Consider the following 18,216-nt stretch of genomic DNA (forward strand, 5'->3'; position numbering starts at 1 on the left):
CTCAGATAATCAGATCTCAAACCAGTTGCAGCTGTAAAATTAAAACCAGCATCTGAAATAGCACATAGAAATTAACCTGAAGCCCACGTAGGTCAGTGAGCACTAAGACGCTGACATTGGCTTACTGGTGGATGCAGTGCTGATTGCAGAGAGGCCTGGAGCCAGATTCAAGTTGGAAGCCTTGGTCAGGCACTGCTGGAGAGCATGTCCTGCAGACCACAGCAAGGCCCCTGTCAGGGAAGCGTACATTCATGGCAGGATCAAAAGCCACTGAGACATTTTTGACAGTTTGTTAAATGTCTTTTCTTGGTGACTGCTTGCTGCTGGAAGATTTGCACAGTGTTATCTGCAAAGTTTCAGCCAGGAGGCAAGCTTTCTGGTGAAACAGAGCTCCTGGAAATGCCCTGGTTGGAGTCAGCTGGGTGACTGTGCCATGTTACCCTCTCCCAAAGGGCTTACTGCTTTTGAGCAAAGGTAAAATAGTCCCTGGCTCAGGATAGTTTGATTGCAAAGTGTGGGTCTGCCGGGCACCATGCTTACTTGCAAATGACTGATCTCAGCTTGCAATGGTAACTGAAACAGCGAGTAATACATTCACAACATCTTTCCAGATCCTTTTCATTGGTTATTTTTCCTCCTCCACCTGTAGGTCAGATTGGAAATGGCAGTATATTGATGTGGGCCTGTTTATTTTCACTAACCAGGTAGTGGCTTCTGCAGGAAAATACACTCCTCTCTCACAGGTGGTGGTAATGCCTCCACATGGGGAGGGCCCTATATTGTACTGAAGAGATGCTTTTCCTTGCTTTCAACATTCATTTAGCAATAACAATGCAAAGTAATATATTGAATTTCAGGTGACTTTTTAAAAAGATGTGTGCTATTATCCACCTTTCTCCTGGTGTGTGGTCAGTCCATAGCTGTTACACTTTTGCCAGGCAAAGCCCAGAGATTTTCCCTAACACATGGATTCCATATGCCCACAAATTCCAGTCCTTAGCAGTTATGTATTTTGTATGTGTTGTAGTTCACAATACATATAGTACACTAGCCCTACCGAAGACAGGTTAAAGTCCACACCACACTCCTGTAATAGTGACATTCCTGTAACTCAAGAGTATAGCAAGATCTTATTGTTCTTTGGTCTTGCTTCAACATGTTTGCAAATAGCCAGTGGCCTCTCACGTGTTTATTTTCCTGAACAGGTTCATCATTTTAATCAAATTCTAAAAGTTGTGATTCTATCTAAAGATTGAAAAGGTAAACTCCTCCAGCGCCCTGAGGATTAGGCTGCTGTTTAGTACCCGTACTCAAAGGGTCTGAGCTTTTTTGGGGGGTAATTTCTGTAACTCATAAGTAACAATCCATCAAGGCCCCAGAGCTGACTGATGGGAAATAAACATGTTAAAAAAGATCCTAACTGCAATGTAATCCTAAATAGCAAGAGGATTTCCTTTCACATAATCTAGCTCTATCATGTAGCCAGAGTCTGAAGTTCGCAAGAGAACCCTTGAGAGGGTATATACAATTAAAGCTAAACAATGAGACAAATATGAGAATCCACTAATGGCTTCATTTCCAGGAAGCTGGAGAAGGTGAATTACTTTCAGGTTTATCTGATTTCTTGTTCCTACTTTCTGTACAGTCCACCTGCTGGTCTGATTGCAAAGCTAGGGATGTTTTTATTGAAAGCCAGGAGCTCACGAACATCCTCGTGTTTAAGTGGTTTGCAGTTTGTATGGACACCCTTGCAGACTGGCCCTGAGGAGCAGCATTTTCCTTCTTTGACAGAATTTGTGTTTGCTGTGGAAGGCTATAGGCAGTAGGGAGTAGGTGAGAACCTGAAGAGAACATGTGGTCTTAGATGTAGTGCTCAGAATAATCAGGCGAATATTAAACAATTACAGTCTCAGTCTGAAGTTCCTTGGATGAGGAGAAGAAGGAAGTCCAGAAGGAAAAGAACATAAATATAATTAATCTCTATCCTCCAATGTTGCCCTCTTTCTCTGTGAGGCGTTATGTTTGTTCCTTTAGTAAGTGGATTTCCATTCTTATCTAGTGAATTGTCAGCATCTCAGCATCAGAGATTGAATAAGGAAAACCACAAGTAAATATGTTCTGAAGTAATCTGCTGTAAAGTCCACAATTTAGAGCTACGTTAGCCACTTGCAAAATTGCTTTTGTTCTACAATAGTACAACTCTGTCTGCTATCATTAAACTTTTGAAATAAATATCTCATTTGACTATTCAGTCCTGTGGGAGAATTGAGGTTAGATCTGTAGCCTGGGCTATATGTGATCAGAACTCAGTCAAACTAGTCAGAAGGACTAGCTAACATTGGAAGTAGTTACAGAAGGCAATTCACACTTCATTCTTGTAGCTAATGATTCATAAGCAGGTATTTTTTCAAGCAGAGAACAGTATGATCAAGGGATAATTTGCAACTTCTCATTCTGTAGTAGAAGTGACAGTCTGTCTCATTTGATGAATAATAAAAATGACTCAAGAGTTGATAAGGCTGACACAGACTTGCCTTCTTTTTGAGTCTGTCAGCACTGCCTGGATTGATGAATGCTCACACGGGAACAGAAAGAACACTGTATGTAAGTTCATCAGGACCTACTGCACCAATAAAAGGCTGAAGGTGACAGTTTCCTGGATCACGTCATTACCAGTGATGAAATGTGGTGTTACCACTATGAAACAGAGTCAAAACAACAGACCACAGAGTACCGACTTGTGAATTCCTCACCGAAGAAAAAATGAAAGATGCAGCTCTCAGTGCGTAAAGTGATGTGCAATGTCTTCTGGGATAGGAAAGGAGTAATCCTTCTGGATTTTCTGAAACTTGAACAAACCATCAGCTCTGACTGCTACATCACAACACTGATGAAGCTGAAGGCTTGAGCTTCCCAAGTCAGGCCAGAGAAGAAGACACCTTTCTCTTGCAACACGGTAACACCAGGCCCCACACCAGTTCTAAGATAGTGGAGCACATCGGCAGTCTTGTCTGGATTGTGCTACCACACTCAATGTATGGTCGGAATTTTTTTGCCTTCTGACTTCCAGCTGTTGAAATCAACGAAAGGAGAACTGTGTGGGCAACATTCTCCAAGAAACAACACCATCACAGCAGCTGTGAAACAGTGGGTCACCTCTGCTGCTGCAAATGTTTACAAGCATGGTGTGCATCACTGATGAAAATGCATAGTTAATGCCGGTGAATGTTGAAAAATAGTGTTTTGTAGCTGAGAATTTGCTCTATCAAATAATGTTATTGTGTTCTTTGTATCTTGTGATTTCCATGGAAACGAATAGGAGGCATTACTTTCACGGAGGAAAAGTAATGTACTACATATATTTCTTGATTTCATTTGGATACATGTAAATCTGGGAAATTCTTCAAAGAAATGCAGTCTTACAGGTAGAAAAGTCATTGCTGAGGATGATTGGCTCAGTTTGCATTACTTCTCTAAGCTCTGTTGTCAGATTTCCTTGCTATGAAAGTTCTCAGGAGATAAGTTTTTGAAAGGTATCTATGAAGAATATGTGCAATTCTTCTTCCATACTCCCTCTCAGGTTGTCATCTTCTGCATAAAAGACTTTGACTTCTTCCCAAAATGACACTAATCTTTATGCTTGTGTCTTCCTCAGTTAAAGAGACACATATACTACCAATCTGCTTCAAATGCAGATAGATTATGGTGTAGAACTAATCAGACCTAATATATGGATTAGTGTTTCTGTTGGTTATACTTAATAAATTAGGAAAGTTTTTTTCTGTACTGTACCAAAATACAGTTACAAAATCATGTATCCTTCAGTGTTGGGTTTTGTAGACAGTGCAACACATGAGCTGAAAAATACTTGAATTCGCATGCAGCTTAATGTTTTCCCATTGGTGACACAGCTGAAGAAACTCATGTGCTTTATTAAGCTTACTGTCTGTTTGCAAATATATTCCTGATCCAACCATGGAGATGACAGATTTTTTCTTATTTTAAAGCTACCACATTTGATCAGCCTAAGTTTTTCTGAGGCCCATAGTGCACAAACACAACGAAGAAGTAATGTTGATGCGCAGATTTGGGGTGGTTTTTTTTTTTTTTGTATTTCTGTTGTTGGATACCAAGTTCTTCCAGAACCATGGTTTATTGTATACATTCCAGCTGGCCTTTTGGATGCACAGATTATCATACCTTGCAGCAGGAAGCACTCCACACAGACTTAGATTAGATTCTTGGGGTGATAACAAAGCCTTGCAGTGCAGCTATGTTTTGACCAGATGTTTATTTTGTGTAATTATATATCATAAAAATGTGAACCCCAGATGGCTAATTGTAGGAGAACTTTGTCTCCTGCAACCATAGTAACCTGAAATCTGTCTTTTTTATATTGTCATTTACATTAGTTTAACTTTATTAACTTGTTCCATGTTCTTTTTCTTTGCATGTTCTGCCTCTATTACAAGTACTAAATAGAATGTAACAGAGATCCACAGAAGTGTGAATTGAGGTAAAACAACTGTTTCCAGTATTTTGTGAGTAATGAAGAATGATGTTCTGGCTATTATCACACCTGATGTGCATTCACTGCAGAGAACAAATCTTTATTTGAATATAGTAGAGCAAAAAATGCCCCTTTATTAATCTGATGTACACTAAATAACTTTGCATTTGTTACATGGATGATAAATATTTGGCAGATAAATTTATAAACACTTCCACGTTTTATAGATTTATACTGTACACAGTCATGCTACACAGCATGCCCTTTCACAAGTATACATACAACTTTCCTCAGTGTACTTAATAAAAACACTTGGTCAAACATTTTGGTAGTTGGCAATCTAACACAGAGGAGTATACCGGAAAGATGAGTTCACAAGTGTACCAGCTGGACTTAAAAGGAAAAATTTGGAACTCCAAAAGAGAGTTAATCAATGCGCACACATGCAAACACATATATACAATAGTGATGACTGTAACCTACATCACAGAAGATCACACAAAGCAGGAAAGAAAAAAGAAATTAAAAACCAGGGAGGCAAGGACCATTGCCAAGATCTTGTTGTAAATTAGTACATCTGAAATTAAACATATATAAATGGGAATTCAAACTCAAAATACCCCATTACTGTACATACAATATCTACATATTTTCTCACATAAAGAAATTGAGAATGTCAGAAATGGTTACGAATCTCTTGACAACATATGTACACTAGCACACCTGAACTTTTGCACGCTAGAGACAGTTTGAAAAATCGTACTCCCAGCTGGCAATTTGAGTGAAAGATTGTTAGGAGAAATTGGGAGGAGGAAATAGCTCACAAAAAAAAAAAAACAAACCCAAAAAAACAAAACACGAAAAAATACACTTTTTCCTTCTGTTGTTCAGCATTAGGGGATGCTGACGAGTTTTAAAGAAAATCAATAACCTTACAATGCCAACAAGTTACAATGATGGGAAAAAGCTCCTCTTTAATGCCTGGCTTTTACAGTATTATTATACTGCAGAGGAAACTGCACTCTCAAAAGAAGATGTACAGTAAAATGACACATAAGTTTGAGACCAAGTAAGGGGCATAATTTAGTTGTCACAATTTTAAGCATTTGAGAGCAATACAGCTATTAATGGAAAGATTTAATGGGAAATTTTACTATAACATTCTTTCACAAATGGCTGAAATAAGTTGTCTATTGACTCATTAGACACACACCATCGGAAGCTATTAAAAAAACTGTTATTTGGGGGGGAATATTGCACTCACAGGGGAAAGCTAGGCTTTTAAAACACAAATAGTTTTATGCACGTTTAATAAAATGGGCTAAATGAACTAATTTCTCTTATGTCAACATAAACTCCCACATGCCAATATACACAATTATGTATTTAATATGTTCACTTTTTGAAACAGAGCTGCTTTTGTCCTTCTGTTCAAACAGTTAGCTTTCCTATGGCAACCATACATTTTTAACTACTCTGAAAGGAATATTCATTTTCTTCTAAAGATTTTTTAGTTCTATAGAATGTGTGCATAGAAGCACAGGGCTGAGTGAGAGTCCTGAAAACATGGAAGGAGTAATGCAGTGGATGACAGAGCTTTTGACAGAGCTCTCCCCACTCTCACTGCTCTACGTCAGTGTGCGTGCACATATGCTGCAGTTTTCAGCCTGGTTTTACTCAGGTTGTAGCTGGAATTAATTTATACTGCAATAACTATTGTAGTAGATCTTTGGGGATGTTAATCATTAAATGAAAGACACCCTGGCAATGGCTTTGTTTCAGGCTGGTCAAAGATTGCTGATAAGAACAACAGTAAACAATAGAATAACCACATTACTATAACGACATCAGGCATGTATGCAAGAGCAATGAAAAGCATACACTACAAGAAGACACAGACATTTTCTCATATGTTACACAGAAGTTAACATGTTAAGATCCCCATTAAGTTTGTTAAGACTTTTATTTGAGTAAGACAAAACTCAAAGCTCTTAAATATCTGAGAGTTTCTCCTAGTCACTGGAACAAGACCAGTGCCTCTGTATGGTGTATTGTCTCGCTGTTTGGCACAGTGTGGCTGGTGGAAGGCTACAGCTAAATCAAACCTTACTTTTCAGACCATATCTCCTCCAGTGGCAGAAAGCGAAAGCCCTACCGAGATGAATCTTGGCATCTAAGATGAATGTTGTGCATGGATAAGTAAAGGGTTTTGCACAAGGAAATGAACAGAATGGTATTTGCGCTCCAAGAATAATGCATAATGCAGAAAGTAATGCTTAGATCCTACATCAACCTGTGTTGTGCTTGTGTGTACACATGTACACACACAGATGCATGTGTGTCTGTATATGTATTCACCAGTTCAATACAACTGTATCATAAAGCTGCAGGGTAGGCTTTAAAGAAAACAGCTGCCAAAAATAAAAATAATTGAACCCCAAGACTTGAAATCTCCCTACTGATTCTTTGCATTTAATTTGATTCCATCTCATTATTTTTTTGCCTCATCTTCTGAGTCAGAGAGATGTCAGAAAGAGATGTTTACATCCAGTCATACCTCTTTACCTAAACAAGACATTACCATGCTAATACAAGCTACAAGCCAGGTTACCTACTTGGTAACCTGGAAATGTAATTGAAAATTCAATCAGAAGATTAAAAATGAATCCTTGCACTCAGAGGGTTAAAGTCACAAGAAGTGAAAACAGAAATGCTCAATTTCCTCCAGAGTCTTGAAGGAAAACATATGTTCAGTAATCATACTCCAGAATCAAATAAGTTTGAAAGACTGCTTTTCCTCTGCATTTCCTGCCTTCTTGTTCATTAACCTCACTGTAAAATATAGAATATTTGCCTGAATTAATACTCTTCAGTGCTCTTAGTTCAGAAAACACAGCATGAAAAGGCAGGCTTTTGCATACAGTTTGGAGGCAAGACAGGGATCAAGCAGTGATATGGAATTAGCACAGTCAGCAAATCTGGAACTCAGCTCAGGACTTGAATTAAACAGAAAACACCAACTGGTAAAGCTGCCTTCAGGTCTCTTCTACCTTCACTTACTTGCACTCAGTCTGCAATTAGTTTGTATGCTGAAATCAGTCTCATATGATTTCTTCTAGTGCTCAACCAAGTGATGATATTTTTTTTTTAATCAATTACCGTTACCTGCATTCTTTATTTTTGTTGCTATGGTGAATATCCCGCTCCTTCCTGCAAAGGAAGGATACTTTGATATTTAATACTACTCTAGTACTGTGACATTATTACATAGATCTTCATGCACATTCATGCTTTAATGCAGTGACTTAGCACATCAGAAACAAGAAAAAAGGCAAAACTGGCCTGATTGACTGTTTTTTCAATTTGATACTAGGTTGAATAATTTCCAGAGATGCTGGCCGGCAATAGATAACCATACTTTCTAGGCCTCAGATAGATATGTACAGAAATGTCTAGTCTTGCTCCTTCAAAAAAGTGAGATTGTCTGAAGGACTTCGTTTTCCATCTTGGTTTAAAATTCCAAAGCTGCATGTCAAACCATGTTACTGAATGTTACTATAAAGTCAGAAGCAAGTGAGAGCATGAGCAGTGGGTTTCAATTCTTTAAAGTCGGCCCTCTGGTAAGAAAAACAATTTGGGTTGAAATGAATGGAATAGTATGAGAAGAAAGAGCAAAGGTTGACTTAGCAGTCATAGGGTGCTCCACTTTTCTAAGAGGATGAACAGATAGTGGACTAGTGGACCCATCAGGAAGGAGGTCTAATGCTTTTTCATCTCTGGCTAGAATTGTAGTACACACCTTTGGAAGGTCACCAGCTAAATTCAAGCAGGAAGGAAGAAGACCATGAGCACATTCTCCTAGTTCCATTGTTAGGAGTCTGTACTCAGCAGTCAATGCAACATATTGTAATGCTTGCTTCTAAGTGACATGACTACAGCCAGCCTGCTTAAAATGTACAAACACAATGAATAATAAGCTTTCATGAAAAAAGTCTGCTAAGTCAAGCTTTTCTGTCAAACAACTTGTCATGAGTAAAACTAACATAAATAAAATGTATTTGGCAAAAATCAATGCATGTGGTCTGTTTTGCTGGCAGTTTTCATATTTAAAACAGTGAGCTTTACGGTAAATACTATTATAAATGCTATCAGTCTTCTCTGTCTTTAGGAGCCATTGTAATTTTCATCATTGCTGTTGCTGGCGTATTTCACCTTACAGTGGTAAGGCACAAATCCCTGTATCCTACTTCAATTAAGACTGAAAGAATTTTCCAATTAGTGGTCTGTCAGTTCAGAAACCAAAATGTACAAAAAAAAGCAGTCTGGTTTATATGTGCCTGGTAGCTCTGATAAACAAACACTGACAAGTTCAGTTTTCTGTGTGTGTATAGCAGTTTTGTTGCCATATAAGGCAGTATATTTTATCCTCTTTTGAAAGTACATGCAAATGCCCTCTTAATTACAGGTTTATCAGGAATCTGCACAGACTACTATGTGACTCTTTGTGTGAGATATAAAAGAACGGGGTTAGAAAGGAAGGGAAATTCATACTGTCCAATATTTATTACCTGAGATCACTTAGGAAGCTGCAAAAAAGACAAATTCACTAAAGACCAGACAAGTGTCTGACAAGACATCAGACAGGTATATAACCTAAATAACATTTGTGTCCAGGCCATTTTTTTTCTGTTCCAAACAGTGGATTATAAGTATGCAACCAAGTACCTATAGTTTGAAATCGCATTCACTCCTTTTGTCTTCATGGGATAGATCTTCACCGCATTCAAGACCAAACCACTAGATTGTTCGAACAGCTGTCATTCTGGCTCACACACTGTTTCAAATATGTTGAGCCAACTTGCTCACCAGCTAGGAAGATTCTAGCTTTAGGTTTTGGGGTACTTTCTTCATCTTTACTAATCCCTGCTGTAGCTTTGTTCCAAACAGGCTCTCAGGCTGCTCACTTCACTATATTCAGACTTAATTATATACTTACAATGTGGCCAAGATTTAGGACAAGAACCAGCACTGCAAACAGTGTCATTTCAAAAGTGATGAGATTTTAGTGCCTTAACATTTTACCAGAACCCTCAAAAGTTGAATTTTTTTGTCCTATGGCCCATTTCCTTCACAATGATCATATGGCATGGTCTGGATGTTCTTCAGTCCCACATACAGAGTTGGACAGAATTGGAAGTGTAGAGCACGTAACAAGACAATGTAATTTTTTATCATTGCTGCTGACGTTCATGCCAGACATGTACAGAGGCTTCAGATTTCAAATAAGATGTGGAGTAAACACAAGGAAGTGGGCACATGTAACTAACGAATGGCACAGAGAAATACAGTCAAAAGCAAATATAATTCTCATGAGGAAAAATAGACTTGAAATACTATAAGGATTCTGACTAGCGGACAAAAGCCACAAATGCAAATCTAAGGTCAGAATTTTATTCTTACCCTGAAACCGGGTGAAAAAATAATTCTTCCCCTTTCTGAAATATATTTTAGAAATTTAAAAGACACATTAAAATAAGATTTAATTATAAAATATTTTATCTTAGACATTTGGACTGTTTATATTGTAAAATAAACTTACTAAAATTGGTTTTTTTTGCTATACAATATTTGAACTGTCAACATAAAAAAATGGCCACTAGTTTTCAGTATTGTTGCTTTTTTAATTTAGCCACTTTAATCATTTTTGAACACCAGAAACCCCATCTTGGGCTCATTTTCTCTTGTTAAAATGCACAAGAATTTGTTCAAAACTGAAACTTCTATATTCAGTAAATCAAGCAGTGAACTTTAAATGTAATGAATGGTCTTGTTTGGACTGTCTTTTACTTACTCTTTCAAAATAACTAAGATGACAAAATTGACAAAATTCAGGGATAGATACTACTACTTCCCACATAGGAGGGAGTGAAAAAAACAAGAAGCATCTATCTTACTATACAGACCTTATCTGAAAGCCCAATTTCGTTGGCAGTGACTCAGTCACCTAATAAAAGTAGTGAGACATAATTAGAAAAAATACTGATAAATTTTCCCTTATGATTTATATGAAAGTTATTCTTTGAAAACATAGCCACGTAATCAGTTGAACAGTCTTAGCTTCACTGAAAGCAAAGCCAGCTTCTCACATCAGGGGAATCTGCTCCCTTTGTCCACTGTATCTACATTTAAGTTCGAATGCTAACATTTTAAAGAGATCTGACAGCATTTTACAGGGCAGTAGAACTGGTGAGGATGTTTTTATTGCAATCTGAAACAATTAATAGCATATGACATATAAGAAACTTATTTACTACCATTTACTCTTCATCCTTACGTTTGGCCTTATAAAGATATGACCAACCCCTGCAGCCTTTACACCGTTTTTTTCTTAATGGCTTTTCAGGGAGCTATGAGTATTAAACGTTGATATATCTATAGGATATTTAAAATCATGAGTAAATGCTTATATGAAGGAGTGTATAAGCTATGAAATTAATTCAGGTGTTTTTATTATTTCTTTGCTTTAATATTTTTTAAAAATGTTTTGAGAGATTTTAATTAGATTATGCTGAAGTTATGAACTGACTAAATTTAGTAGGTTGTATTCTCTGACAAAGAAACTTGTATTTGAAGTGGAAATACCAAACAAAAATGTAAATACCAAGCAAACTTTTCTGAAAGCATCCTACTTTTCATACAGTTCACTGGCTTGATTTTTCCTTGATTCATACTTGCAATAGCATAAATACTGTTTTGTGCATTGACTCACATCTGGAATAATATACATTCTCTGTTTTAAAATGGCAAAAATACTCCAGATGCCACAAATTATAAGAAAACGTTTTATTATTATTATTTTTTCTGGAGGACTAGCAGCAAAGAGTGAAAGTGCTTATTTTTATTATTCTCATTGTCCTCACTCATGTTTGGCCTTTCATCTCCCCACAATACCTGTTGCCTTCTCCTCAGCAAATATGGGGTGTAGATGGTAAGCTTTACTTTAGATTGAACCTACCTAAAGCCATTTCCCAATGAAGAGGCACTGATGCTTTCGTCCAGGCCTCTGGCTTAAAATGTAGAAGTTTTTATCAATAAGCTTGGCTATGGAAGGTCAGTATTTTCAGTACTGAAGCAGTCTGCACAGATTCCTGACTACTGCCGCATGCACTGATACATATAAGATTCTCTGCTACTTAAGTGCCTTGCATGTCTGCACTGCTACAAGAGCTCATAATGTCATGGCCAAATTTAGCATGTATTTTTAAGAAATATGACTGCTTTTTAAGTATCAAATTATCAGTATGGTTTTTATCTTCCTGGACATGTCATTGAAAGTGTTTTTGGAGGTAGCTTTGCAGTTTGAAGTGAAATGGTTTTAAATAGCAAAATATGCAAGCAAATGAAAGAGAAATCTAAAATTTTCATAGAGTAGTTTCTAGATTTCTGCCACTCCACACACCTGTGTTTGGTTTCTGCCACCTGAACACTCAACAAAACATTAATAATCTGAAGCCTTTGCACCACCAAACAGGAGAGCTGACATTTGTACAAAGAAAGAAAGAAACAGTAAATGGCTTTTTCCTGTTACATCAACACCTGGGTTCTCGTGTCAGGAAGTCGAAGTCCTACCAGACCTCCACACACTAGAACAGTAGAAGCAAGGAGAATAGGGATTGCTTTGGTGATACCAACAAGGGAACCAAATATCAAGTTTCCAAGTACAGCTGCTGCTTTGCATAGTGCATTCAAAAAGCCAAAGCCGGTTGCCCTAAAAGAAAAAACAGAATAAATTTAAAAATGCATGTCAGATTAAAAGCCTTTGAAACAAATCCTGAGTGGAATAAATCAGTATAGACCCTATACCTTAAACAGCAGTAATGCCAACAAGCATTCTGTACCTGGTCTCTTTTATGTGAAATCTTGTTTCTACTGTGGCAGCATTTTATAGAGACAAATTTATTCTGCTTTCCAGGAATCAAAATGTGAAATTAATGACTGATGAATAGGTAACTTTGTACTTTTACACAACAACAAAACCTGCAGCTGGAAATTCAGTGACATCTTAACAAGCTGGGTTGGTAGATAGAAGGTTGGAAGTCTTTCAAGAGCAATATAGTACTTTTGGAAGGAGGTCACTAAAACAGAAGGATGAGCATCATAGGGTACTGAATATAAATGGATTTCTTATAGGTAGTATGCATATTCAGTGAATACTTTTTCAAAAGGCTAATGAGACCTATAATAATAATGAATGGCTATCTCTTAGAAGCAAGGAGCATGAGGCTTTTAAAAAACCTTGTTTGGCACAGAAGTACCTGAGAATCTTCTGAGAAAAGGGGAAGGAAATAGACTGTCAGCAGAAAGCATGGTATGGGCAACTCAGCAGGGCTTTTGCTTTGTAGAGTGTGATTTTAATAATAATTGGTCGCCAGTCTGTAAATCTATTACACCAACTCCTATCATTTTAATAAAATGTGTTATGACATGACTGTATGATTCATAGTTGCAAGAATGAGCTTGTCCTAACAAAAATGTCCTAACAAGATAATCTGTACAATGGAAGAATCTCTTAACATTTCTCAAATCTTAGGAAGTGAAAGGGAGAAGGAATACATGGAGCTCACACTGTGCTCACTGGGACAAAATAATAGCAGCCAAGAGGATAGAAGCTTTTTCTCAGAAAACAATGTTTCTACATTGTTAATATTAAGTATTGCTATTAGAAGGGAAAATGCCCCCAGTCTAAACAGAAGATATTAATAGAAATACCAACGGATTGAGTGACTAAATGGTTACCTAGTTATCATACTGAGACTCTATGTAAAGGAATGGAAATCCTCTGCTCATATACAGTCTGTACTCCTAGGAAGTAAATATGATGAATGTCTGTTACTGCAGATCCTTGAGAGCATCCCAGAGAATCACCCCAAAGCAGGCAGACTTGCTTCCAACTGAGAGCAAGGTTACAACTGAGAGATTTTTCAAAACTCTTTACAGAAAATTCTTTTTAAATTTTGAAAAAGTAAACCTAACAAGGGAGAAGACTTCCTCGAGCAAACTGTGCATGTGTCCACAGCCGATGTGTCACTAGTTTGTCTTTTCTTCAACTTCAGAATCATTTAAAGTAACAGTACTTTGTCAAATTCTTCATTTAGTTAGGTAGATGTTTGCAGAGTAGAGTTAAGACATATTAATTAAGACTAGTTAATATACCTTCCAAAAGTTTTTATTAGTTAACATGAAATACTCATTTGTCTATTTTAGCATGCCAAAGTCAACTTCTTTGTCTAAAATATTTCTTAAAGAAGTGAAATCATAAAAGTCCATACTTAGTGTTTGATTGTCAGCTCTGAATATTGCATGCCTTTTCTCATCTCAGGACAAAATACAAGATCATATGTTTCACTGTGTGATTATAACCATGATATATTTACTAGAACTTTGGTTATGTGTCTCTTTTAACAGACAACAGTGTTTTGGTCTATCTAAAATACCTGGGATTTAGGCAATGTTTATTCTGCATGAAATAACTATAATTCCTCTTCATGCAAAATGTTCATGCAGATGCTGCATGAGATGAAACATCAAGGATATCTAGGGAAGGAGAGACACGCCACTTGGACAGCAGAGCAAAAACTAATCAAGAAACACATGATGGAAAAAAAACAACGAAGAAGCAGAAGGGCCTCAAATACACCTTCTGAACAGTGAAAGCCTTTACTGTCTATTTTTTTTTTTTTAATTTGATTAAACCTGCAGTACTTACACAAAATGTAGTGCCAAAAAACCTAAACTTGCACCTAGAGGGGATCATCTTCAAACTAACATGCTCTGCTGCAGGGCAGTGCATCCTAGCGAGGTCTGTCTGAAAGAACACTACTTTTTAAGTCTTGCTTGAGAACCTTCCTGCAAGGGAAGCATTTGCAGCAATTCCTTGAAAATGCTTTCCTCAGAGCAGGAATGATAAAGACTTTTGGGGAAATAGTTCAAAGGAGCACTGGGAGATGTGCTGAAGGAAGTAGTCAAGAACCACACTTCTGGAGTAAGTACACTTTCAAAGCCTGTTATCAAGTGTCTATCACAGACAGGCTGGTACCGCCAGGCCAGACAAAGCTGAGTATCAGAATAATACCTGGAGGAAGTGATCCAGAAAGGGAAGAAGCTCCTAACAGGAAAGGAGCTCCCAAGTGATACATCTTCTAGGGTGACAGAGAGTGGAGATAGGAAGGAGGAACGCGCAGAAGAAAGGCTGTAGTAAGTAAGACTTCACAGAATCATGGAATGGCTTGGGTTGGAAAGGACCTCAAGAATCATCAGGTTCCAACCCCTAAAACTTTATCACAAATGGAGGAAAAGATTAAAAACAAAACAGATAGAAAGATGTTAGTATTAATATTGAAGAAAAATATGGAAGTTCTTTAAAAATGTCAGATCTCATAGAAAGCTAAATGTTGGAGAAAAATAATTTTACCAAATGTGTTTTACGTCAGGTGGTGGGAAAGCTGTGACAAAGAAAAACACTGAGCTTCCTTTCACCCAAGCCCCACATGACAAATGGCAAGAATCCAAAGTTAAAAATAGAAGGATTATCCAAGCCTTTAGATTAAAAGAGATTGTTTCCTAGTTGCCATGTATGCTCCTTCTTAGACCAGGTGCTTGTATGTCTAAATAAAATAGTTTGGGCTCAGTTTTCTATCACTTATAAAGCACCTCAAAATTTCATTTTCCCGCAGTAGAGTTCTAGTAAACATATATAACACGGACATTTGATATCCTTCTTGCCAGAGCTAGTGCTCAACCTACCCATCATATTACAATAGACTCAGAATATCATTTTTGTGAGGGTTGATGATATGCAAATGTTATGAAAACAATGAGTTTCTGAATGTGCTATTGACAATTTTCTACTGACCAGACATTTTTGGATCTTTTAAAAATAAGTATATGGATGCAGATCATAGGCTCACCAATTACAGCAAATACAGTGTGCAAACAAAACAAGGTAATGTACCTTCTTCCCTTACACTTGCCTAAGGAACTGCATCGGTGCAGTATTTCGTGCCTTAAAAACACCACCTTTCAATTTCAGCAAAGTGCAGTTGAACCATATCCACAGGATGGCAGTAGAAAATAGCTGCCAAGCAGTCTACAGTAGATTAATGACTGCTGTTATGACTCAAATGAATAGAAAACTTCTCTTCTGACAACCACAACAATAAAAAATTGGACTTAAGATATCCTGTGAATAGAGTTTATTTCTCTTGGGATAGATTCTCAAGGCTTAAGAAGAGAAGAAAAAGCTAAATATAATGAACTGAAGATAGGTGACTTAATTCTTAATTATGACCAAACCCTTATGAACTTCTTTCAGAGATATTAAAGCAGGCAAAACAGGATGAAATCATTTTATAGCACATCTTGAATTCTAAATATTCCTGGCCATGATTCAAACCCAGATGTCTGGCAGCCTCAGCAAAACTGATGAATTGTTGGTTATCTGATGCAATCTGACCTTGATTTACTTTGTGGGAGATACAAGTATTCAATTTATTTGTTGTGTCCACTAGCCAGACAAGAGTCTTGGCTTATAAAGTTACTGCTTCCCAAATTAGTTCACAAGAAAACACTGAACATTCATATGAATAAAATGATTGCATTTTAAAGTGATAACGATCTCCTAAATGTTACTTTTTCAGAAAATTTTAACTCCCTTCTACTCATATTTGTATTACAGGCAGAGCTAGGAAATTACGCAGTCTTACTTCAAGCCCCTTGGGCACACACGTTACAACACAATCTATAATTACCTCATCATACAATATTTTTTTTCCACATCACTCTGCCAATGCACAGAACAAAGACAGCTTAATGGATAAAACATGAATCATGTAGTGAAGGAATCGTGATTTTCCTCCTATGTTACAGAAGTTGTAAGATGCACTTCTGGGTTGGGTCTGCATGATGAAAAAGCAGAGTCTCAAGGATAAGGTAGCTGAGCGCTCTCAGGAGAAAGTACACAATCCCTACTTCTGCCACAGAATTTCTATATGATGCTAGCAAATCATTTAAGCTAACTAACTAGTCATTAATCATGCATTTCACATTGTCTGGCTGTTCAGCTTAGCACCTTCAAGTTTACGTTGTTGAAGTGCTGAATACTTATAGATAGCTACAGTGAAAGTTATACTCTGAGCCCATTCCCTCTTCTAACATGCTAAATGACTGTGATACCAGGTCCCACAAGCGACAAATCTGGCATCTGAAGTCAGTTTTGACAGCATTATCTTTCTCCTCAGTGCCATAATTTCTGCATCCCCTCCTTTCAAAGGAGCACTCTGAAAATACAGAAAGTTTACAAAAGAGTAAAAAATCACTCCACTGCCAAAGAGAAGAAAATCACTCTACCCAAAACTGTTCACAAGAAGCTTAATAATTCTGCTTTAGAGCAGAGCTTTCAGAGCTATGGAACAATCTGGTTTGGCTCTCAAGAGGGCTACAACAGACCAAAGACTCTGCAGAATCTGTTGACACTTGGGCAATCCAGAAAAGCACAGGCCATGAAGAAGAGAAGACAAAAGATGAGATAAAAGATGAGACAACCTATGAGATAATACTGGAGCTTGATTAATTTACTTGCTTACCAGAAGTTGGCTTATTTATAGCTTCTCATCACAGGTGTGCTTTAAAATCTGTGAATTGAAAAGTATCTAACACATTAAATAATGTCATATATTAATCTTTAAATACTACCAAGTGTTTTTTAACAGGAAAAGTGAAACCTACCTATGACTAATATTTGTAATATATCTTCTGCCTTCTAACACAAGTACTTCACCTATCTGAAAACCACTTGATATCCATACAGTCTCGAAGTCTTTTATTTTAGCCGCTGCCAAAATCAACTCAGGATTTATAAACAACATACAAGCTAAGGTTATGTTACAGTGTCATAAAATATGGAATAATAGAATCATCTAACTTGGAAAAGACCTTCAAGATCATCAGGTCCAACCCTCAGCCAGACCTACCAAGTCCCACTACTAAACCATGTCCCTTAAGTGTCACGTCTTCTGCACAACTCTTAAATACTTCCAGGGATGGGGACTCCACCACTTCTCTGGGAGGCCTGTTACAATGCCTGATCACCTTATCTGTGAAGAAATTCTTCCTACTGTCCAATCTAAACATTCCCTGGCACAACTTGAGGCCATTTCCTTGCATCCTATTACTTGTCACTTGAGAAAAGAGGCCTACACTCACCTCGCTGCAACCTCCTCTCAGCCAGTTGTAGAGAGCAACAACATCTCAACTCATGCCTCTCCTTCAGACTTAACAATCACAATCCCCTCAGCCACTCCTCACAAGTCTTGTTTTCTATCCCTTTCCCAACTACATACTTATCAAGAACTTAGGACAAACTACTGAATTGCTTCAAATCCAGGCATTATATTTAAAATAAATATAGATACAAGGTGATTTTGAATGCATACGGAATCCAAAACTGTTAAGGTTTTGAAGCAAACTTAAATCTGCCTTGTGGGCAAATAATGAAGAGGAAACAGAACTGTGCTCTGTATATCACAAACACCATGTATTTCCAAACTGCTCACCAAATCCCTACCTGTCAGAAAGCCAGTACAGTCTCTCATAAATTATTAGGAGTATGATCTATGAAACACCTTTTGTAATAGTTTGCATGGATCTGG

At 37.4% G+C, this 18,216-nt stretch overlaps 1 protein-coding gene across 1 annotated transcript in view; it reads right to left on the reverse strand.

The window, feature by feature from the left end:
* Positions 10,091 to 18,216, reverse strand: part of SV2C (synaptic vesicle glycoprotein 2C) — a 100,465-nt gene continuing 92,339 nt past the window's right edge. The window contains exon 13 of the mRNA XM_021381448.1: positions 10,091 to 12,278. Within this exon, the coding sequence (XP_021237123.1) occupies positions 12,095 to 12,278 (184 nt within the window). The 3' untranslated portion in view covers positions 10,091 to 12,094. The remainder of the gene's footprint in view (positions 12,279 to 18,216) is intronic.

The sequence above is a fragment of the Numida meleagris genome, chromosome Z, assembly GCF_002078875.1.
Source record: "Numida meleagris isolate 19003 breed g44 Domestic line chromosome Z, NumMel1.0, whole genome shotgun sequence".
NCBI lineage: Eukaryota > Metazoa > Chordata > Aves > Galliformes > Numididae > Numida > Numida meleagris.